We start from the raw sequence: 23,818 nt of genomic DNA, 5'->3' as shown, positions 1-23,818 counted from the left end.
CTTAGGGGTTATAAACTTAGAAGGAGATGCAAAGTGCATGCCTCTGTGTCCTTAAAGGTTACTCAGTACAATCTCCCAATGTAAGAAATATAACTCATATCATTTTGCTTAAGCCATCCTGGTGACAAACAGATCCCCTCCCAGTTCCTGTCCCTACTGCTGAGCCAACACATGCTACTGTTAGATAGTAAAACTAGATGACTGAAGTTGTCAACCACTCTCCCAAGATATGAAGACATCCACTCAGGGAGGACAGGTGATTAGTACATTCAATAAACAATAGAGCACAAACATCTGAATCTAGTTATTTCCACTAATTCTAGCTCAGTCAGAAGAGACTATGCTGCTATTTTTAGTTCAGATTCACATTGGTTCATTTCTACATGAACCACAGCCCAAATGCTCTTAAGACAACACTTAGAGATCCTGCCTCTGAGTTACACTCCTTAAATGCTAGAAAAAGGAAGGGAAAAGTCAACTCCAGAATTTCTCACCTGTTGATTTTTTTTTTAACCTCAACTTAAAGTCATTATGTAAAGGACTATTACCAAGTTTCTTATGAAGAAGTCTTCTTTCAACAGAGGAGGTCTAAGGACGTGGATCTTGAGAGTTGAGTACTTAGGAAGAAGCCATTAACTTTTTCCAGAAGTGTTTAGGAGTTTTATAAAAATAAGAATGTAGTTTTGCCATTCACTGCCTAGGCCTTGTGGTACATAAATCAAAAATTGTTCAACTTTTTGAAAATGGGTTTTCCTAATTTTGGGAGACTTACCCTCTTCCCCAGCTGAATTAGAAAACAAATTCTCTTGCCTAGATTTTGAAAAACAACACTCTTGTCTGTGATCATGAATTAGTTGCTTTTGACCATGGCTCCACAAACAAATTGGACCTCACCTCTCTGATGTTTGTGAACTCCGTGCTCATCACTAAAATTGTGACATTTGATTTCTCTAACTATCCCCCCTGAAGTCCTCAAAGCACCTCCCTAAGTGCCTTCTTTAGGGCTTCACAAATGATGGAAGCCACCTCTCCAAGCTTTACAGCTCCTCTTGGGACCTATCCCTAGGACTTTAGGGATCTAAATAACATAATTTCAAAGCTAAAGCACAAAACATTGCTTAAAATTATTTCAACTCTAAAATTCAGTTGTTTCACATCAAAAATAGTTCTGACAAGTCCTGGCTATTTTTTGTCTCGCATTTTATTGTCCAAATATCTGTCACTTTTTTTAAACATCCACTCTTTCACCAAGTGTTAATTAAATCTTCTATGTGTCAGGTCCTGTGTACCTGGAAGTCTTAGAGTGCTTCTTGGGAGTGACACTCAAAACCAGCCTTTCTCCTAGGTTTGTTAACTGCCAAGCATTTTCCATGGATTCCCTTTCCCATTTTCACACCACTTAAATACTTGGAAGTTTGAGAGTAATTGCAAATAGCTGTTATTGCCTCATCACCATGATATTTCTTTTTATTTATGACAATGCAAAAAGGATCAACCTTACTCTCTAAATAAGGGAAGAAATCTGTATATATGTAAGTGGGAATGTATTAAAAGATTGGGGAAAGCAAAAGTCAAACACTGACCATAATGTAACACTGAAAAATATAAAGCAGGATGTGAATTGCCCATCATTCATTCATTCATTCACTCAATTAAATATTTATTAAGTGTCTGCTAGTTACTGAAAATATAGTCATTACTTCTATGCCTCTTCTCAAGGTATCGGCTGTCTTCATGCACTAAGACTAGATTAAATTAATGAAGGAGACCCCTAGAAAATGAATCAAATTTCCGGTACTGAAAACATAAATATCACTGTGCTTTATAAATAGTGATTGACAGCATGAGATCCATGATCAGAACACAAATGAGAAGATGGGATAGATTAGAGGGGCCATGCCTATCTCTTTTATTACATGACCATTCAATAAATATTTATCAAATTAATGAATATAGATAGAGACTGAGTTTCAAGCAGAATTGTAAATATCATAGTTAAAGAAGAGCTAGAAAAACTTCTTAGAAATGCTGCTTTTCAATCACTACTCCACAAAATGATAAATAATATCAAAATGAGAATTTTAAAAATGGTCACAATCTCCATAGTCAGATGGAATAATCATCCATTCGAGAAATGCCCACATTTTTTGAGAGAGAGAGAGAAAAAAAAACATTGACTGGTTGTTTCACTCATTCATGCATTCACTGGTAGATTCTTGTATGTGCCCTGACTGGGGTTCAAACCAGCAACCCTGATGCATTGGGACATTTTAACTAACTGAGCTACCTGGCCAGAGCAAGAATTGGCCACATTTAATTAAAGCATAAAGCTGTCACAATATTTTCTCCCCATTCCAGTTCTGCTTCTTCTAGTGCCTCAAGTTCAATAGCCAAAGAACTCTGATCAGATGGCTCTTTCCACAGAGATTTTAGACACACAAAAACACATAGATGTCCTTGAGTGTAATAGCCAGAAGTATTGTCTCTTATTTAAGTTTTATTGTCTCTCCATTTAGTATGGCAAGAAGAAAATCAAATACATTGACTATGAAAAGCAGCACCTGTACTTCTACATGGGTGAGTCTCTTTGGAACCACATTCTTTATCATTCCATTTTCTTGCAACAAGCAATAGTCAAGTCAGAAGGCATGACTGGAATCCTCTCAGAGAGGCCAACCCATGCCGTCTTGTTACTCGAAGAGCAGCATGTCTTATTTCAGATTTACTGGGGTAGAAACCTGAAATAGAAAATGGAGAAGCAAAGAAGAATTCTGATAGGCAGCTCATCGCCCTGGTTACTGGTCAAGGAAGGAGATGCTCCATGAAGGATGGAAGACAGGATGCCAGTTGAAGGGTCTTGCATGTTGGACTGTAATTGTGGAAAGACTAAACACCTGTCAAGAAGGAAAGAATAGTGGCATTTGAGTGGGAGAGAAAAAGACATAGGGAAAGAATGCCAAAGCATTGACAGTATAAGGCCAGGAAAAGTAGAGACCCAGGAATAAAAGGCACCTATAGAGTTTCTGTGTGGAAGAAACCTAGCTGTTTCCATGGCTTGCATACAGTTGTAGGAGATACTTTGGTAAATGAGACAGAAAGATAATGATAGATAGATGATAATGATGATGATAGATAGATAGATGATAGATAGATAGATAGATAGATAGATAGATAGATAGATAGATAGATAGATCTAAATGTGGGATGTGGGATGTGGGTCCAGGCTTTAAAAAAATAGGGTAGTTGCCTGACCAGGCAGTGGCGCAGTGGATAGAGCATTGGACTGGGATGCGTAAGGACCCAGGTTTGAGACCCTGAGGTCATCAGCTTGAGCGTGGGCTCATCTGGCTTGAGCAAAGCTCACCAGCTTGGACCCAAGGTCCCTGGCTCAAGCAAGGGGTTACTCGGTCTGCTGAAGGCCCGCAGTCATGGCACATATGAGAAAGCAATCAATGAACAACTAAGGAGTCCCAATGAAAAATAATGATTAATGCTTCTCATCTCTCTCTGTTCCTGTCTGTCTGTCACTGTCTATCCCTCTCTCTGACTCTCTCTCTGTTCCTGTAAAAAAAAAAATAGGGTAATACTAATTTTAAAAAAACATCAGAAGCAAAATGCTTTGCTCTTAACCAAAATCAAACCCATAATTGCTCAGAAAAATAGTTTTTGAGGAACCCCAAAATATGTTCATCTAAAACATTTGGGAAATAAACCAAAATCAGGGAAGGTTCCAAACATTTCCTGTAGATCAGTGGTTCTCAACCAGGAGCAGTGTTGTTCCCAATGGGACAGTTGGCAATGTCTAGAGATGTTTTTGGTTATTATAGCAGAACAGAAGAGATGGCACTGGATCCAGGAGGTATAATCTAGGGATGCTGTTAAACATGCTACAATACACAAGATAGCCTCTAACAACAAAGAATTATCTGGCCCAAAATGCCAACAGTGCAAAGGCTGAGAAACTCTATTGCAGACTACGTGATTTGCCCAAATGTTGGCTGCCAGGAGTGATCTATACCATACCTGACCAGACGGACTGGGGGCCAATTTTTGGAGACATAGGGATTAATTCCACTGCTGCCCCGTCCACTGCTGGAATTCTGCAGCCCATCCTATGGTAGTCACCCACTCCTTCTTTTGCACAACCAAAAAAAGAGGAATGAGGACACTGGTACCCCATTTTGAAAGGTAGCTGATCCCCAACGTAGCTAGATGTGTGTTCATATAAGAAAAAGCTGTTGGAGTTTCTTTCCTAAACTCTCTTCCCATCTTTTATGCAACAATAGGCCCTTAATTCATGAAGAATGAATGAATGGTGTGGGCTTTCTGCAGAATTGTCCCTCACACACCACACTGCCTTCAGGGGCTGTTTCATTGTGTCCTCTCCCTTTAAATGCCAACTTAGTATCTCAGGTACAAATGTGTTATACTCAAACTGTCAAAGAGAAACTGAGCTGGACAGTTGTTAAAGATGGCCAGACAGATTTCATTCAGGTTATTGCAGTAGGGAGAAGGACTTCAGTATAAACTGAGCGAAAATATTTTAGACTTTGCTAAAATAAAAAGTGGGGAGCTTTTTAAACATAGGGGTATGCTAAAAGAAATTATCAAAAGACACTGAAGGGAGGGGAAATTGGTCAATGTAATTAAGCTATCTGTGTCTACTAAGCATTGCATATAGAAGTGAGGATCCTATCTTCCCACAGAGACTGGAATACAGTACCTAACCTTCTTCATGATCATATTTCAAAGGGATGATTCCCAGATTTATGAGGAAGAAATTTCTGGGTCATGGAAGATATATCTCAAAGGGACAGAGAAAACATTTACAATTGTAATATTTCTAACATAAATTCTCTAAGAAAAAAAAAGGTCATCCCAGGGATGTGGCCCTGAACTGTTGGAAACTATGCTAGTGTTTTTTCAAGTCTCTTAGTATGCGAGATGAGTGAAATCATTTGTGCTGAGAGTTTGAAGAGTTGGAAAAGTTGCAAGCCAGCATGAAGCCTAGTCTAGAAGAGGACTCAGAAGACCTTACTAAAGTGTGGTCAAGGAGAGAATGTCAAAACCTAGAGTCTACAGAAGACTCATTTGTGCTCTAGCTTCACTGATCTGGGGGAAGTACCAGGAAAAGAATTCTCTGTCCAGGAAAGGAGTATATCTTCTTTATTTCTGCCTCATGACATATTATAATAGGGTCCAATCCTAAATATGGTGAAAGATGGAAGGATTCCATAGACCTTTGAATAACTTGAAAGCCCCCAGCACAAGCTATTCCTGGACTCCCCCATTAAGAGTAACTTAAATCTTGAAAACTTCCCTAGTCTCCTTGAGAGAGCTTGAACCAAATTTTTGACTCCCTCAGAGACTCAAAAATCCCAATATTGGATTTCAGAGTTGCTGCTCTTCTTCAATGTTGCAAGGTAGCCTGTTAAGGAGATAGACTCTTGTTGACTTGCACTGAGATCACAGTCTACTCATTTATTCACCATCTCTTTTTGTTGTTTATTTTTTTTCAGTTGGGCTTCCCCTCCTCATGCCTATATATTTCAACCTGCAATCCATGCAAGTGATGTACCTCCGAAGGTACTGGGGGGTGAGTAACTTGACTCAAAATCTAAAGTAAATCAAGTAGAAAATGGGAAATGAAGATGTCTGGTCCCTTCCAGATTTAGCTTCCTTGAATGACAAGTTGTAAGATTTTGCTAGTACATGAAGGGGACATAAAATTGTGTTCAGAGCATCTAAATTTTTAAACACTTCTCTCTGCAGGAAATTGCCTGGGTCAGCAGTTTCTACATCCGCTATTTCATCACATTTGGCCCTTCCTATGGAATCTTTGGAACCATGTTGCTCATATATTTGGTCAAGTAAGGAAGCAAAAATATCTTCATATTCCCATTACCTAAATAGTCTTCTTTCCTTCCTTATTTAATCTGTTTGTGATTGGCATAACATTATGACACCATACCAAATTCTCTATAATTCCAAGAAAATGGGATATTTCTAAGAAAATGTAAAAAGAAAAAAATAGTTGAGTAAAAAGAGTTCTTTAGGGGAAAAACATTTGCCAGATCTTCTCTTTTTTTCCCACTTGCTTAATTCCCAATTGCAGTATTTCACCTGATCCAAGATAATGGACGGGAAGTAATTTTTTAAACTTATTTGAAGACTAAAGATTTTCCCAAAGCCAAAATGACTTCCTACTGAATAACCCTTTCCAGCTTCCCAATTTATTCCTTTCTCATTGTTTGACTTTATTATTCTAGATCCTACCTAATAATAAAGATAATGATAGCTAATATGCATTAGGCACTTTGCTAATGGTTTAAGGAGCATTACCGTATTTGATGTAAGCCTCGTATAATCCGGTAATGTAGATAGTATCATCTTCATTTTCTGCTAAGGAAGCTCAGAGAGATTAAATCACTTCCCCAAGGTCATAGAGCTAGTAAGGTCCAGTGGCAATGCCAAATTAGAACTCAAACCCAGCTCTATCTGATGACAAAACCCAGGCCATCAACCACTTTGTATATGCCCATAAGTTACCAAGGTCTCTTTTGACCCTTGCACCAATGCTACATTAGGGGCATTGCTTCTGCACATAAGGCAGCAAAGTAGGTCATGTAACCAAATGATGTCTAGTGTGTCATTTGTAGATGTAAAGGGCCTCCAAAGAAGAAAATAAATGACTAGTATTGTATTGGAACCTTGGAGTCCCTTTCACTTCTTCCAATACTCACCTAACTCTGCCAGCAATTACACAAGCCCAGTGACTGGCACTGTAACACCCCAAAGAGTCATCACTTCCTCCTTTTATTCTCCAAAAGGTTTCTTGAAAGCCCTTGGATTGCATGTGTTACGCAGATGAGCCACATACCAATGAAAATGAGCAAAGAGGAAAACAGAGACTGGCTCAGTACTCAGGTAATAGCAAAGTTCCTGGGAGAGGATCCTTCAAAGCATACTGACTGAGAGTCTGGTTACTTCCAATAGGAAGAATTCCTACTTACCCAAATGCTTGCCAGAGACCAGGCACTATCAGCTGCTTTGCACGTCACTACCTGAGATAGGTACTCTAATTATTTCCACTTTACAAATGATTACATTGAGGCAAGAAGAAATTGAGTAACTTGCATAAAATCACACAGCTAATCAGTGGCACAAGCAGGTTTTAAGCCCAGGCAGTTTGATTTCCGAGCCTTTGCTCTAAGTCCAAGGGTCAGTAAACGATTGTTCAAGGGCCAAATCTAGCCTGCTGCCTGTTTCTGTGCATCAAGTTTTCTGGAAACACATTTCATACATTTTTATATTAGGTATGAATGCTTTCATGCTACAACCCCAGAATTATGTATCTGTGACAGAGAATTATAATATTTGCTGTCTGTCACTTTATAGAAAAGATTTGCTGACTTCTGCTCCCACATGACATGGCCTTTCAAGTGAATCTTGAGACTCCTAGAATTCAGAATGAATTTGACACCCTGAAGGACACTGGAATGCACCTCGTCTCTTTGTATAGGTCCAGAGGCTCCGTAAGGAGATATGACAGCTGTCCGAGCCTGCTGTGAATGATTCACAGCGTTGTGACCAGTGCAGAGCACCCCTGCCTCCTCAGCCTTCCACCAACTGGGCTGTGTCCTTCTCCAAGTTCATTTCCAAATTCAGAGAACCTTCCATGGGACATAGAGCAATAGTTTTTATATTTTTTTGGTCACAAAACCACTCTATACTCTTAAAAGTTATTGAGAATCTCAAAGAGCTTGTGTTTGTATGGGATATTTACTATATTTGAAATTAAAACTGAGGCACTTTAAAATATTTTAGTTTATTATTAATATATCAAAATTAAAACTCAAACCGGCGCATGTTAACATCAGCATGATGGTGCCATCCATGATAGTAGCCTTTGGGAAAAGGCACTGTCCAAGCATGAGAGAATGAGAATGAAAAGGCAAAAAAATATCTTAGAAGTATTGCAGAAATAGTTTTGACCTAGCAGACCCCCTGACAAAAGTCCTAGGGAACCCTAAGGTTCTCTGAAGAACGCCTTGAGAAACACTGACATAGAACAACCCCAGAAATAACATTTAAAATGGCAACAACCCCAACTAGAATTCAATCTTAGAAAAGCATTGAGTAAAATAACATTCAGAAAGGATCCTAATCTTGGCAGTCTGGAGAAGCCCACCGACTCCTCGGGATAATACTTTTTCAATTCATAAAATAAAATACATTAAATTACAAAGGAAAGTTTTTACATTGAATCACTTCTATGCACAGAACCCTTGGTTAAAACCCTTGAATGTTTTATTCCCCATTTAGACGCCCTTCAAGTCTACTCTATGGAAATGGTATTCTGACCCCCATGATCTCTACCAAAATCTCATACTCCCATTTTTATCTGCCAAGACCCTCATTTGTGACAACTTAGTCTTCTTTTTTTTTTTTTTTTGTATTTTTCTGAAGCTGGAAACGGGGAAAGACAGTCAGACAGACTCCCGCATGCGCCCGACCGGGATCCACCCGGCACGCCCTCCAGGGGCGATGCTCTGCCCACCAGGGAGCGATGCTCTGCCCCTCCGGGGCGTCGCTCTGCCGTGACCAGAGCCACTCCAGCGCCTGGGCCATCTTTGCTCCAATGGAGCCTTGGCTGCGGGAGGAGAAGAGAGAGACAGAGAGGAAGGGTGGGCGGGAGTGGAGAAGCAAATGGGCACTTCTGCTATGTGCCCTGGCTGGGAATCGAACCTGGGTCCCCCGCACGCCAGGCCGACGCTCCACCACTGAGCCAACCGGCCCAGGGCCAACTTAGTCTTCTTTATCAAAGGGCTGATGGTGACTTCACCCCCTCAAATCCCATACACTTTTTCATATCTACTGCCTTATATATGCTTCTTTATAAAATGTCTTATTGCTGTTTTAAATTGCAAACTATTTACCTGGGACAGTCTCTATTTTTTATTCCTCACATTTTCTTACACAAAAGAGGAACTTCATAAGCACCTGTTGAATGACTGACTAAAGAAAAAGAAAAGAAAATAAACTAAATATTTCCTTTAACACTTGAGCTTATTTACATCTAATGTAAACTTTTTCTTTGCAGGTCTTGGCCACCTGTAATGTTGAACAGTCCTTTTTCAATGACTGGTTCACTGGGCACCTGAACTTCCAGATTGAGCACCAGTGAGTGACAGAAACAGTCCAGGACAGGGGCCTGGGCCCTGACTTATAATAGCCCCCACACAGTCCAGAGCAGAGCCATAGGCTGGGGATCTCACAGGGAAAAAATGGACCAGAATTCTCTAAAAGCTGCTATCTTTCTAGTAACATCAATGGTAAGAAAGGAAAGAAAGAAAAGCAGGAGGTATAACAATTGTGAGTAAATAGAGTGAAATCTTGGAAAAATAACCAGTGATTTAGTTTCCGGATCCCTATGGATTTAGAAATCGTTGATTTGCATTTGGTTTGTTGGCAAAACGCAAGAAAATCACCTCACTTGGGTGGCCAAGTTGTGTTGAGATTTCATTGTAATTTGATTAATTTATTTATTTTTAATTGAATTTATTGGGGTGCCATTGATTCAGAACAGCAGACAAGTTGTGATTCAAGAGTACAACTCAACAAAACATCGTCTGCACACTACATTGTGCTCCCTCTGCCCCAAGCAAAGTCTCTTTCGGTCCCCATCCCCCTTCGCCCACCTCCACATACAGCCACCCCCCTTTTCCTCTGGCTAACAGCATTCTGTTGTCTGTGTCTATGTGTTGTGTGTGTTGTGTGTGTGTGTGTGTGTGTGTGTGTATGCGTGAGTGTTTTGCTTAATCCCTTCACCTTTTTTTATCCAGTCCCCGCACCCCGCTCCCCTCTGATGGCTGTTAGTCTGTTCCATGTGTCCATGCTTTTGTTTCTATTTTGCTTATCAGTTTATTTTGCTCATTAGAGTCTAAATGCCTATATGTATCTATATCTTTAGACTGAGGTTACAAAATAATCAACACCAAAATCCAGTTTCTGCTGCAATATCTGGAAATACTTTAACAATGAGTCAGTTAGACGGACATACCCTGAGGAAAGAGTAAAGGATAATCAATTCTTTGAGAGTTAATCTCTCCAGAGTATTCAGGGCAGAGACTTGCCAGTCCTCTTGTCTAAGCCACTTCTGTGATAGACACAGAGACACTGATGGAGGGTAGATATCTCCAGCTCTCTAAGTAATTCAGAATGGTAGAAAACCCTATACTTTTATGCGAGCTGGCCCAATATTGACATTTTTGATGGCACTAAAATTTATTTTCTTAGCTCTTCCCAAACTTTGCCACCCACAGGGTTCACAGAGGGTTAAGAGATAAGAGTGTTTGTCAAGAGTTGTTCAACATCCCACAGCAGAAGTATTGTGCAAAGTCGAGGAGGGATCTACATTGCTGATACGATTTTATTTAGTAATGAGGAAAGCAAACTCAGGTTTCTCTGTACGTCTGAGTTTTCTATCTCCCACTTCTGTTTCCCCAGTCTGTTCCCCACTATGCCACGTCATAATTATCACAAGGTAGCACCTCTGGTGAGGTCCTTGTGTGCCAAGCACGGACTGCAGTATGTGAATAAGCCCATGTTGGAGGCGTTTGGAGACATTGTCAGGTAATAACAGAGTCTCCTTGACTCACAGCCCTCATTTCCCTTCACTGCCCGTCCCCAGACTGTTCACTGGCTTGTGACTCATTCACACAAAAACCATTTAAGAGGCACCAGTATGCCCATCATGGACATCGACAGCAGCAATGCTAATAACAGTTCTTACCATTTACCTTCTACCTTCTAAGCACTCTTTAGTGAAAACGCCTTGCTACCCTTACTAAGTTTCAAGAGGACTCTGGCATCATCTGGTCTAAGATGCTTGCAGGGCCCAGTGGGACATAAATGTATGAGTAAGTCAAGGATCACTGATCCCCAGTAGACTGTCCCCAGGGGTAACTGACCAAGAATGGCGAGGTCTGAGGGAACTGAAAATTCATGTTCATCCTGAAGCATTCACAATTCTAGAGAGCATGGTATTGGTCAAACTAGCAGCCAGTGGTCTGTGTTTAATAACTTTCTTTCCCTTTGAGGATTGGGGAAATGCAAACAAACAGTAACACAACAGTATTTTGAATGACGTCAACAAGGCGAGGCCCATTCTGATCTGATCCCCGACTAATGCTCCAGTTTCAGCTTCTCCCACTCTCCTCCCCCTTCGCTGCCCTCCGGATTCCTGGCCTCCCTTCCTTTGTTGTGTCACACTTTTCCTCTTGCCGTTTCATTTTCTTTTGTCACCTTTTCTTCTGCCTAGAATGTTTCTCCAACCTCCCACCTGCCCTTACACCTTGTCAATTTCCATTCACTCTCTAAGGCTCATCTCAACTGTCTTTTCCCCCTCAGTTTTCCCTGACCCACATGACTACATCACATTATCTTGCAACACCTGACTTTCTTCATACCTGACCTTTGTCACAATCACGACTAAATAACATATTGGGTAACAAATTCTTTCATATGTGTCTCCCACTAGACCAGGAACTAACTCCATGTGAACTGGACTTACCTCTCTCCTATTTATTGCTGTATCTCCAGAACCTAAAAAAAGTATCCTTCACGTTATAAAATCGGATGGGTCGGTGGATATTGGATAGGTTAATATGCAGTTGCATGCTTTATCTTATAAAAGCTCAGAAAAGTTGGGTTTTTTTAATTCTAGAGAAAAGAGTGGGTGATCGTTCAGGGTACAGAGGAGAATAAATGAAAGAAAAATTCAATCTCCTCCATAAAGGAAAGATGACCTCACTTGCTTTAAAAAAAAATTGTGTATTTGACTATCTCCACTGAGCAACAGAGAAAGACATTTTCCCATAGAGCTGAAAATGATCCCATGGTCCTGAACCAAATGCAAGAGTCAGTGTTTCATGAATAGCAACCCTTACCTTAGAGTCTCACCTCCTGAAGCTCTTGCTCACTCCTCCCACAGGGCCTTGAAGAAATCCTCAGCCCTCTGGGTGGAGGCATACTACGAAACATGATGCAGAACGCCAGCCTCGACGTGCATGGAATTGCATCTATCAAGGGGGTTGGTGAATGTGCAAGAACTCTTCCCACCTAGCTGTCAGTGCCATTGGCATACCCAAGTGTACCAGGAGTCTGAGCTCCAAGGACACATGATAACCTCTCTCCTGAAGGTTTCTTCTGCAATTAAGAAGCAGGGGGAGCACAAGATGGCTCTGGCCAAGGTGACGAATGGAAAATGAGAGCCCAATGCTTTTATTTTTTTCAAAAGGATCTTGAACTTGGTCTTACCAACAGACCTTAGTCAAATCATCTCAGTCGCTGGGCATAAGAATAGGAGTTATGTAAAACTTTCACTGATGACGTAGACACGGAAAATGTGGGCCGAGTAGAGACCCCAAACAGAGCGCTTTCTGAAAAATTCTGTATTTAGAAGTTCTTGTCAAAGTGCAATTTTTATATTCCTTTTTTAAATGTTTAAACTTCTTTTTCTTTAATTAACATTAAAAATCTCTTTAAATATTTCAATATTCATTTCAGAGTTTCATTTTTGTATTGCATATGTGTAATTGGTGTGTATATGTATTTATATATTTGTTTCCAAGTTATGCAATTTCTGAAAGGCATTTCCTACGTTCAGTCCCATCAGCAACTGCTCAAGCAAGCTAAGGCTCTATATTAAAGGTGACTTGTGCTCTCTGTTTAAGAATTGACAGTCCTTCAGCAGAAGGTTTGTTTAACTAAACCCTACCCACCAAAACAGAACTGCCAAACTTCATTATTAGGTGACCTTAATGCCAGAAAGGGATTTGTTTTCTGTAAGGTAGACCCTGGGTTGTGTCAAGGCATTTTCAAGCTTGGCACCAAATTAAATATGTCTTAGGCCAACAGGATTTCCATGTTAGAAGAATGAGTTGGCACTCTCAGGAGCTAGCACGCTGATGTTTAATGTGCCTGTGCTTTTTGTTAAGCAGCTTACAGATAACCTTGGCTGCAGGGAGAGAAAGCAAACCGCATGATTTTCACTCCCAGCTCCAAGCAAGTCAACGTCAGGGGTTTATCTGTTGTCTGAAATTACACCAAGAAGTATTTCATTCTCTTCTTCCAAACTTTGCAAAATATTTGATTTTTATTTGGTTTTTTTTGTTTGTTTGTTTGTTTATTAATTTAATCACTGGGTTCTGGAGCAAAGATCCTATGGCAGAAATAAGTGTGGTGACTTGAAAGAAGCCACCAGGGCTGAAGCTGAGGGCGCGTGGGGGCCAGAGAGGTACAACGTGGGGCAGTGAAGGAAAATCCCTGAACTCATTCACGTGTCCTAGGTGTTAGCTGTGTGTCCAAAGCTAAGGAAACAAGAACGGGGTGTCTGGGAGGATTGGACATTGAAATAGTAGTAACGTTCAGTAGAAAGTTGGGCAGAGAACGAAAGGGAGATAAGCTTTTTCGACTTCACGGTTCGTCATCATGTCAGCCCTGGATGGATCTGACAAGAGCTGAGATTCCTCCTGCTGGTGGAGCGAGAGATGACTTCTCCTGCCTGAAATCAGGGTAGCAAATGGGAGCGGAGCACAGTGGTAGGCTTTCTCTCTCTCCTCTGGTCCAACTCCCAGAGATGCTCAAGCATCCTTTGTTCTCCTGGTGACTAGAAATAACAACCAGACCTCTCCCCAGACACATTTACCACCTCAAGGGCATTCGTCCCTCAACATCTAAACTAGCCCACATGGCAGTTCCCCTAAACAGAGCTGGCTACTGGGAGACTGAACAAATCTGGGAGATTTAGACAGACTACATAAGGGAAACATGTGCAATCAGTTCAAAAAGGTGCTAGACAAGAATAAAAGTTCATAAGGGAGTAAGTTCTAACTTGGTTAGTGCTAGTCAATAAAATAGTCCTTTTCCTGACTTCAATCACTCAATTGATTTCTCTTTCGCACCCCACAGTGACATGTTTGAACCCGGTAAGACACGTGACTATATTTCTATTATTCGTTCAATAAGCTTCCCGGAGGAGGAGAGCTAGTGTCTGCTACTTTGACACTTTCCCAGATCTCTAAGTACTAAATTAGAATTTAGATGATTCAGCCTGCAGGTCATTCTGTTTCTGCCCTCATACTGGTACTGTAGGGCTCTAATGACTCTTGAATGTTATATTACAGCCCTACCTGAAACATTTCAGTGGATTCCCATTGCTTCTGGAATAAAAACCAACCCTGTAAAAGTCCCAGCAGACTTGGCCAGCACTGGCCCGTCCCTGTGCACCCTGCCACACCTTGTACCACTCTGCCCCATGCCCCCTCTGCTGCAGCCCCAAAGCCTTTTTTTATCATCAAAGTCCCTTCTGCCACAGGGTCTTTGCTGCTAAACCCAGTGTCTGAACCTGTCTGTCACTCTCCCTGCTCTCACTCCTTCTCACCTGGTTAGCTCTCACTCACCTGCAGATCCCAGGAATCTTCTGCACTGAGTCACGGCGTCCTGTGATATGCTCTACAGCAATTATTACAAGTGCAGTTTTATATTCATTTGTGTGATTCCTTAATTAACTTGTCTCCCAACCTAGCCTGCAATGTCCATGAAAGTAGGGACTGCCTAACATGTTAAAGACACTCAATCAATATGTATGGAAGAAAGAAAGGAAGAAAAGAAGAAAGAAAGAAAGGAAGAAAAGAAGAAAGAAAGAAAGGAAGGAAAGAAGGAAGGAAGGAAGGAAGGAAGGAAGGAAGGAAGGAAGGAAGGAAGGGGAGGAAGGGAGAGAGAGAGAGAGAGAGAAAGAGAGAGAGAGAGAAGAAAGAAAGAAAGAAAGAAAGAAAGAAAGAAAGAAAGAAAGAAAGAAAGAAAGAAAGAAAGAAAGAAAGAAAGAAAGAGGGAGGCAGGGAGGGAGGGGAGGGAGGGAGGGAGGGAAGGAGAGAGGGAGGGAGGAAATAAAAAGGAAAATTTTATCTAATATGAGAAAGGCACTTCTATAATCTAATTCTGAATTATTAAAATTGTCACTAACACTAAAAGTATCTATCTACCAAGCAATTAGTGCTGAAGTATACCCTACATGGACATTATTTTATTTAATCCTCCTAGCAATCCCTTGGTGCAAGTCCTATAATCAATCTCATTTTATAAAAGAAAAACTTAAGATTTAAGGAGGCCAAGCAACTTGCCTGATGTCACAGGTAGGAATTGATGGAGTGGAGTGTCAGACCCAAGGATGTCTGACTCCACAGTCAACGCTCATTAATTTCCATGCCAGAAAATTCAAAGTGAAGGGGAATTATTGGCATTAGAAGACATGGTAGTTGACATTTCTGGGATATCTCTAATAACTTCCCAGAAGCTGATGGAATTAGCATTCTACCTCAGCAAGAGCAAGTGCCCTGGGGAGGGGAAGGCGGGAAGAGCACGTGACAGGCACGGAGGCGACTTGGAAAAGGTCCCTATTGACTAACTTTTACTCACCAATCCCAAAAGAGATACAGCTCAGATAAGTTTCCCTTCCTAGTAATCAAGCTGAGATTTAACCTTTTAACTGCTCTAAACAGGATGAAGACATGGATTTGATATTTTTCTGATGACTTAGCATGATTTCAACCCAAGGCAAATTCACCAAAGAAAATGACTGTCTCTATGTGGCTATACCTGAACCCTATTTCTGTACTCCTCTTGGAAAAACTTGCCTGCGAGATGTTACGTGTGTTTTCAGTTAGGCATTACATAAGGGTGACTGGATTAGAAGTCAGGACCTAGATTCTAATTTCAGCTCCTTAAAGTGATAGATACTCTACAATAAAATTAGCCAGATCGTTTATATACTTTGTACCTCAGTCTGTAAAACAGGTGTGGTGCCTAATATTACTTGGCCTACATGCATCATAACATGGTCAGGGAAATCAAATGAAGGAAGGCAAACAGCATAGTTTCACAAGCTGGCAACACCCACCCAATGCTGATTATTATTATTATTATAATGAGGGTTCCTCCCATCATAGACCCACCAAAATCAAGAGAGGCCATAGAGTCACAAAGATCCAAAGGATGGAAAAGCAGTGAATCATTTTAAGTGACAGTATAAAAGGCTTTCCCCAAAGGAGAAGCTTATGAGTCACAAGCTAGTAAATGATTTCTTTTGTTACAAGTAACACCCAGGAGCTCCCGTCCATGTCTGACTGTATTAATACAGTCCTCTGGAACCAGCTCTAGAGCTCAGGCTGGAGGAATGGTAGAGAGCCAGAACCAGTGGTCCCAGTTATCCAAACTCCTGGTCAAGCCTGCGAGTGTACAATTCTCATGGTTGGAAATCACGCCAAATATAAGTATACAAATTAAGCAATAAGTATTTTTTACTATTTCCCTGCCAATCATGAATCATCAACCTAAGGATCAGAAAATATAAGATCAAATTTAGACTCTATTGAAGACAGAAATGTACTCAGGTATTTCTTTTCTCAACATCATTTATGAAAGTTTGCAAACAGACAGCAATGCTCAAAGAATCTTACAATGAACAACAGTAATAGCCATTACCTAAATTTCAACTTGAACATCTTAGTAAACTTTTTTTTCACTTAATATCGACCTACTTGCCAAACTCTCTATTTATTAATCCCCTCACCTTTAATACATTTTAAAATAAATTTCTAGAAGCTTACTTTTAAAAATAAATCTCAGATTACACAAATAATACAATATAGTTTTATATTTATATTATGAAATAAAATATAGTTCTCCTCAATAAAAAAAATTAGTGAAAGTTGTGTAGTGGTGTCTTTAAGGAATTTTGTTATGTTAAATTACTATAACATAGTTAACTCTCTGCAAAATCAATTATTAACTCAAAACAGAATAAACCAGCCCTAGCTGTTTAGCTCAGTTAGTAGCATCATCCGAAAACACCAAGGCTGTGGGTTCCATCCCCGGTCAGGGCACATATAGTAAGTGTCCAATGAACACACAACTAAGTGGAACCGCAAATGAATGCTTCTCACTCTCTCTTTTCTCTCTCTTCGTCTCTCTGTCTCTCTAAAATCAATCCCTAAAGAAGAAAGAAAAACTACATCAAAATTAAAGAACAGAATAAACCTTCTCATGCATATATTCATCTTTCATTATCTTTTATTGCTGCAAATATATTTATCTTCATTACTCTCTTTCATTTGGTAACATTTACTGAACACTTACCATGTGCCAAACATTGGTGTTGTGAATAAAAGAGGCAAGAGCTTACATTCTACTAGAGAAGACAGTCAATAAACAAGTAAATAGGGGGGAAAAAAGATGATTACAGATAAGGAAAATAAAAGGGTGTTGTGAGAGAGAATAATAAGCAGGGGGCTGGCTTGGATATGGGGTTAGGGAAAGGTGACAGGAGAAGAATGCGAAGGGGCCGGCCCTGGGATCCGGATAAGCAGGCTCTTCGGAAGCAAGGCCCGAGGCAGAAACAAGGTTCTGCTCAAAGAGCAGAGCAGGGAGTGTAAGTGACAGTAAGCAGCAAGTCTTTTCCCCATTCGCTGAGCTTTATCTCTTCATGAGAGTGTTTTGCCTTGGCTTTTCAGCAGCATTCAAAAACAATTTTCTATAATTGGGGGGAGCACAGTTTCCTCTGGGAAGTCCTCCCAGATTTCACCGACCAGGTTCGTTCTCTCTCCTTTATAAGCTCACTGATTCACTTTATCTCTGCCTGCACCGCCGCTAGACTGAGAACACCATGAGGGCAAGGACCCTGATGCTGTCATTCACCATTTTATCACCAGCCCCAATCTGCTGCTTGTCATTCAATGCATGTTCAATAAATGCTTTTACTGAACAATTAAGTAGTAGCTAAAACAATGGTAGAGACAAGCCTGGAAAGTTAAACTGGGTTTAATAAAATAGGTGAGTCCACAGAGAATTTTCAGCTGGAGCGTGATGGAATTGGAATCGGGATCTGGAAAGAACCTTCTTGAAACCATAGAAAAGAAAGCTTGGAGAAGTGAGTGGCACGGACGTAGGAGACCAGCAAGGTGACTATTGCAGTGACCTGGCTGAGAGGTCATAAGGTCCTGAGTTCAGCTGGTGGTACGAACATGAAATAGAGAGGAACAGACAGAGACACATTGTAAAGGCTGGATCCATGCAACATGGTAAGTGACTCAACACTGGAGAGACCTAAGGAACCAAGGTGTATGTCGTGTCGGTGGAGACATGAACCAAGGGAGGAGAGTAGAAGATGGAGCAAAAGCAAAGAATTGCTTTAAAACACTGTTGGGCAGATAAAATGTATTGTGCTCACTTTGTTAAAGTGGAGCTGCCCACGTGGAGGCCCTTGCCCAGGTGATATTAATGTGTTTGTAGCCTGGGGCTTGGTTTTGGGATTAAGCCTTTCCCACCCATTTTGATGTGGGGTGGTACAATCCAATCATGCCTCAGAGAAGTGACTTTGTATTAGAGACTTCCCTATTTTGTATATTGGATTAAGGGTTGTGAAGCTACAATATAAAATGGGGACGGAGCGGGAGCTTGCTCTCTTGGTTCCTGGGATGATTAGCATGAGAGAGCAGAGGGAGCAGAGCAGAGAGCAGAAAGAGGCTATGTGGCCAGGAGAAGCAGCCAAGATGGCGGAGTGCTGAGTGAGATGCCAGTTTGTGCAGAGTTTGTACCTGGGATAAGGAAGGAGATAGGGAACTGAGGAGAATAAGGCTGGTGAGCTAGAAACCTTTGATTCTAGGAAACTCGGATAAGTCAGTAGATTTGTGAGCACTGAATGTGAGTGGGTTTTGGAGCCCAGTGTGTGTTTTTACTTGCCCGCCAGGTGCAAGCTAGGATTAAAGAAGATGGCTCATCAGGTTTTGGCTCCGTTGTTTCTTTACCGACTGTCCGAATCCAATGCGAACCTGCAAGAGCCGGGCTGCTGTGATAGTGGCCCTGGCCGTGGCTGCTGGCTTTACAAACAGCTTGAGTTGATCGCATTGAAAGGAAACCTAAGCAGAGATGCCAAACAGGTAACTGGAGGACATGCCCTTCTGGACCTTGGAAGGAAATAAAGAAAAAGGATACCAGCTTGGACATTCTCTCCAGAGAGCTAACCAAGAAAGAGAGTAGAGGGAGGGACTTGATTTGACAGAGAATTTTAAAAGCATTTTCACTATAGAGTTGGGGGGGGGGGGGGGAATTGAGCCAGAAAAAAAAAAGATTAACTGAATTCTAGCAGAAAATACAAGAGAATGTATACGGCAGAAAATGGGAGAGAAGGGTTAGAAAAGTGGCTAATCAAGTCAGATACAGAGAGAAGACATTATAGAGCAAAACCCATTTAATTTCACTTGACTTTGTTCAATTTGCAAAGTTGAGCCGGGTTCATCTCAAGAAGGAACTCAACACCCAGGCTAACAAATATGCGCTGAACATGTCACCACCATATTCTAAAAGCATAATATTGCTAATGTTTGAAACTTTGTCATTTTATAAAAACAGAGGAAAGGATTTCATACTTTCTTACCATCAATAATTATTTTGTAATGACGCAAACGTAACATGAGAACGTTTGTATGAAACATAAAGGCAAGGGCAACTGGAACAAGATGCTCGTTCCACAAGAGGCCCCACCCAGAACTGTGGCTGCCCAAGCTCCATGCAGCTGAACTGAGAAATGAGGGAATCAATATCCAGCTGAACTGAGAAATGAGGGAATCAATATCCAATATTGTCAGGATGTCCCAGAACATGGCTGGGAAACTCTGGTCGACCTCACCTCAAGGGACATGTCTAGATTTCACTGCTAGTCCTATAGGCAGAGATAAGACACAGCCATTTCAGCTGTATTGCTTATTAAAAGATGAAGACACCACCATGTCAGTTGGTAAGTAGCCGCTCCCTTCTTCTCTAAGCTCCGCAAAGCTATTCCCCTGACACCCAGCCCCTCTGCCCAGACACACCTCCCCACTGCCTCAAACTGGGGGGGCCTGGGTGGCATTTTCCCATACATTTTAAGTCCTGTTCCATGTACTGAGAAAGCAGCTTCTTTACAAAAGACAAATACCTTGTCCAAAATAAAATTACACACGAAGGCCTTGGCTGATTTGAGCTTTACCATTTCAATGTGGCCTACAAAATCTCCCAATTAAGAGCAACAACCAAAGCCACAAAATGTCACTACCTAGCAACAAAAACAGTAAATAATCTTTCTTCTCATGACAAGCATTCCAAAAATTATTGCTAATTGCTGCCCAGAAGCCAGAGGTCACTCTGATGCCCTCTGTTCAGCATGGGGACCAAAAAAAAAAAAAAAGAATGTCTAAGTGGATGCAATGGTTAAGGCCTATAATTTGAAATCCTTTGCTCAAGCAACTGAAAAGGGTTGCCCAAGAGCAATTTGGATCCCCTATCAAAAAATATTTTAGGAATTGAGGGTCAAACATAGTGTCAACTGACATGAAGGGGGTCATGAAAGGAATCAGAGTCAGGTGTCCAGGTAAGCGTCACATCCTTGGGGGGCAGGATGGAGTGGTAACACACAGGTAGGTGTTTCAGATGAAAAGGATCAGTTCACCTCATTTATGCTGCCTCCATAACAGACTACAGACTATCTGACAGGGAGGGATGTGGAGACCAGGGACTCAAAGCTGTTGGTCTCCTTATGAGGTACCTGCTCATGTCCTCATGTCAGGAACTCAGCTGACCTCCACCTGTTGGACTCCAGCTGGCCTCCCCTTCGGGTAGTTTGAGCAGGGAAGGGGTTAGCAAGGATGGGAGCTCTGGTGGCTTGGCTTCTGTTGGCCTTTGCAGCAAGCTCTCTGCATCACCACCTGCCCCACGCTGCTGGGGGGGGAGGGGCTCCGTGGGGTTGCTCACTACTCTACTCAGCTATTGAGAAGTTCTCTAAAGAGGCCCCGAGAATCCAGCCTTTGTCTCCTTAGACCCCCTGTTTGCAGCCCTTTTCAGTTTTGACAAAGTCCTTTACAAAGCCTTTGAAACCCATTTTATGTTTCAATTACATCGAGGATTGCTTCTGTATGTTTTTTGGTAATGTCTTATCTGATTTATCTGCACTTTATTTTAATCTCCTCAGTCTGCTCTATCACTGTTAAATGACACCACCATTCACACAATGGGTCAGAACAGAAATCTAGGAGTCAAACTTCATTTCTCTCTTTCTCTAACTTCCTACATTCGAGCCAAAAGCAATTTCCTTAAAGGTTACCTTCTTAAAATAGTACAATTAAAGTTCCATTGTCTCCACTTCCCTTATACTACCCTCGTCAAGCCACTATTACCTCTCAATCAAGAAACCACAGTCTCATATGTGAGCTTCCGATTTCCAGTCTTGTTCTTGTAATCTATACTCCAAACAGCAGCAAGAACAACCTGCCCAGTGCAATGATCTAATGTCACTTCCCCACTTCTGCTACAATGACTCCTTACTATAATCCAAGGCTCTATATAGTAAGATCCTTGCTGGGTCTCTGATCCAGTGTGTAACACGTTCCTTTCAGTCGCTCCAGGCTGCTTTCTCGTCCTGGGAACACACACACAAGCCAAGCTCACCCCAGTTGCCACCCTTCCCCACACTGGGTTTGCTCTCCTCACTGTACCATCTGTACAAGGAGGATTCTCCTGACTGAGGTGGCCTCCTCTCAGGCACCTTCACGTCGTAGTATTTTATTTTCCTTATAGCAGAAATTGTCTTGCTTATTAGTAACTTTCTTGTTTACAGTCTGTTCTCCACACACACTAGGATGTAAATTCCATTGGTCATATACATATGTCCCTATGTCCTATATGTGTGTCAAGTGTCTAGAACAGTGCTTATCACATAATGGGTATTGATTATATATTGCCTTGACATAGAACATTTAACATAGATTGTTGGTCAAATAAGTTGGTAAAATATAATCTTTATGTTTGCTCTTCTTATAGTTTGCATGGGGGCTGGGTAGCGCCAAGTATCTGTAGGTCTGTGAAATTGCAAATTACCTTCCTGCTTGGGAAGAGCTATTGTTTTTCTAATGTTTGATGGAGGAGAGGTTTTCATGCCAGAAAGTTTTGAAAAGAGAGAAGGAGAAGAGTGTGGACAAGTCCTGCCGGGGATGCAAAGACCCAACTCCGGGGACCAGGTTCAGTGACGCAGATCCACTTTATTCAGGAAGTACACAAGTTTATATACATGGGTTCAGCCAATAGGATGTTACAGTGTGTCCTTCATAGCCAATGGTTGAAAAGATCAGGGAACTGCTTGGTTAGCGCTAAGTCACTTCCTTATAGCAGGCGAGCTTCCTTCCTGGGTATGCCCAGGAGGCTTCTGGGAGCTGTAGTATTCTCACAGCATTGCATCAGCCACACCTGCTAGGAATGCGCTCTGTGCTCCAACCACAGAAGAGGAAGAAAGAAGCCACATTTGCAGGGAGAGCAGAGAGAAGGCAGTACTGAAGAGAAGCTACGTTGGCAGGGAGAGAGAAGGTGTGCAGATGGGGAACCAGAGCTAAGGGGCTTTTGCGAGCTCCACTGAGGCTGGTGAGGCCTTGATTCTAGGAGAAACCGGAGAAGATTCTCCTGTTGTGGAACCAGAGGGAAGTGTTTTCCCTGTGTGTCTGCTCTTCGGCCAGTGCGAGACTTTAATAAAAGGAATGGCCCACCATTTTTTGGCTCCACTGTTTCTTTACCATCTGCCCAAATTCAATGGGAACCTGCATGTGAATAGCCATGATGGCGGCTACTACTGGCCATACATAGATTCACTGAATTTATATGTTTTCTCAGAAGATTTTGGTTCTCTTCAAACTTTGGGTTTGGCTCAGCCTGATAACTGAGATCTTAAATTCTGGATTTAAATGGACTTATTTGAATTTCATGTTCACCTTATCCTGCCCACGTCATCATGGCTGACTCACTTCACGTCTCTGAGCCTCAGTGCCTTTATCTATAAAATACGAGTAAATACAGTACTTATGTCACAGGGTTTGTGTGTGGATTAAACAAGACAATACATGTAAATCCTATTAGCCCAATGCCTTGAAATGGCAAACCTTCCGTAAATATTATTACTATTACTGAGGTTGGTTTTGTGCTCTGAGTAGTCATCACTATAACATGGAAGGGGTAGACTTCTCCATCAGAGCTCATGCCTTTCACTCACAGATAATCATGTATCTATTCCATGAAGATTTGGATACATGTGCTAGGCATGATCTATACAAACACACATAAGTGTGCTTGCCTTCGAGGAGCTTACCGTCCAAAGCAAACAAGTGATTCAAATTAGTAATTAGCACACAGGGACAAAGGAGAGATATATGCCCATAGGCTATGGGAAGAAGGAGAAAAGTATCTAAGTCATAGGGTGGGGAGGGAGCAATGCCCACTTCCCTGAACCAAGAGTCAGAGGACAAGTACATGCATGCACATATGCTCTTCCAACACCACTGAGGCAGCCACATCTGGTTCATTAGCCCTGTTTTATAGATAAAAAAAAAACTGAGGTTTGGAATAAGTAGAAGATCCAGGATGCAAAACCAGGTTTATAAACTCCAAGATCAGCCCCAGGTTGGCACATATGGTCCCTAAATTCATGGAAGTAAACAAGACAAAAAGTCTCTAATGGACAGAAACTTGAAAAAAAAAATTTTTAATGGTCTCAAATGGGACACTCAATACTATATACACTCCACCCAGTCCCCAATGTCTGAGATTATCACAGGAGTAAATCTTAATCCCACAGCCCTCAAAAATAAATCCCCCATTTGTAAGCCAAAGCAAAATATCACCTTGCAGGAAGAGTAGAAAGGGACATTTTAACACAAATAGGGATTTGTTAAAGAGTATCTCT

At 41.4% G+C, this 23,818-nt stretch overlaps 1 protein-coding gene across 1 annotated transcript in view; it reads left to right on the top strand.

Annotated features, from left to right (window-relative positions):
• Window positions 1-12,512, top strand: part of LOC136388621 (fatty acid desaturase 2-like protein FADS2B) — a 33,920-nt gene extending 21,408 nt beyond the window's left edge. The window contains exons 6-12 of the mRNA XM_066360441.1: window positions 2,517-2,577; window positions 5,520-5,596; window positions 5,773-5,870; window positions 6,831-6,927; window positions 9,104-9,183; window positions 10,510-10,635; window positions 11,996-12,512. Coding sequence (XP_066216538.1) covers window positions 2,517-2,577; window positions 5,520-5,596; window positions 5,773-5,870; window positions 6,831-6,927; window positions 9,104-9,183; window positions 10,510-10,635; window positions 11,996-12,047 — 591 coding nt within the window. The 3' untranslated portion in view covers window positions 12,048-12,512. The remainder of the gene's footprint in view (window positions 1-2,516; window positions 2,578-5,519; window positions 5,597-5,772; window positions 5,871-6,830; window positions 6,928-9,103; window positions 9,184-10,509; window positions 10,636-11,995) is intronic.
• Window positions 12,513-23,818: the final 11,306 nt, after the last annotated feature.

The sequence above is a fragment of the Saccopteryx leptura genome, chromosome 1 (assembly GCF_036850995.1).
Source record: "Saccopteryx leptura isolate mSacLep1 chromosome 1, mSacLep1_pri_phased_curated, whole genome shotgun sequence".
In the NCBI taxonomy this organism is placed as follows: domain Eukaryota; kingdom Metazoa; phylum Chordata; class Mammalia; order Chiroptera; family Emballonuridae; genus Saccopteryx; species Saccopteryx leptura.
Note: the sequence above shows the minus strand (reverse complement) of the source record. Positions and strands in the feature narration are given on the sequence as shown.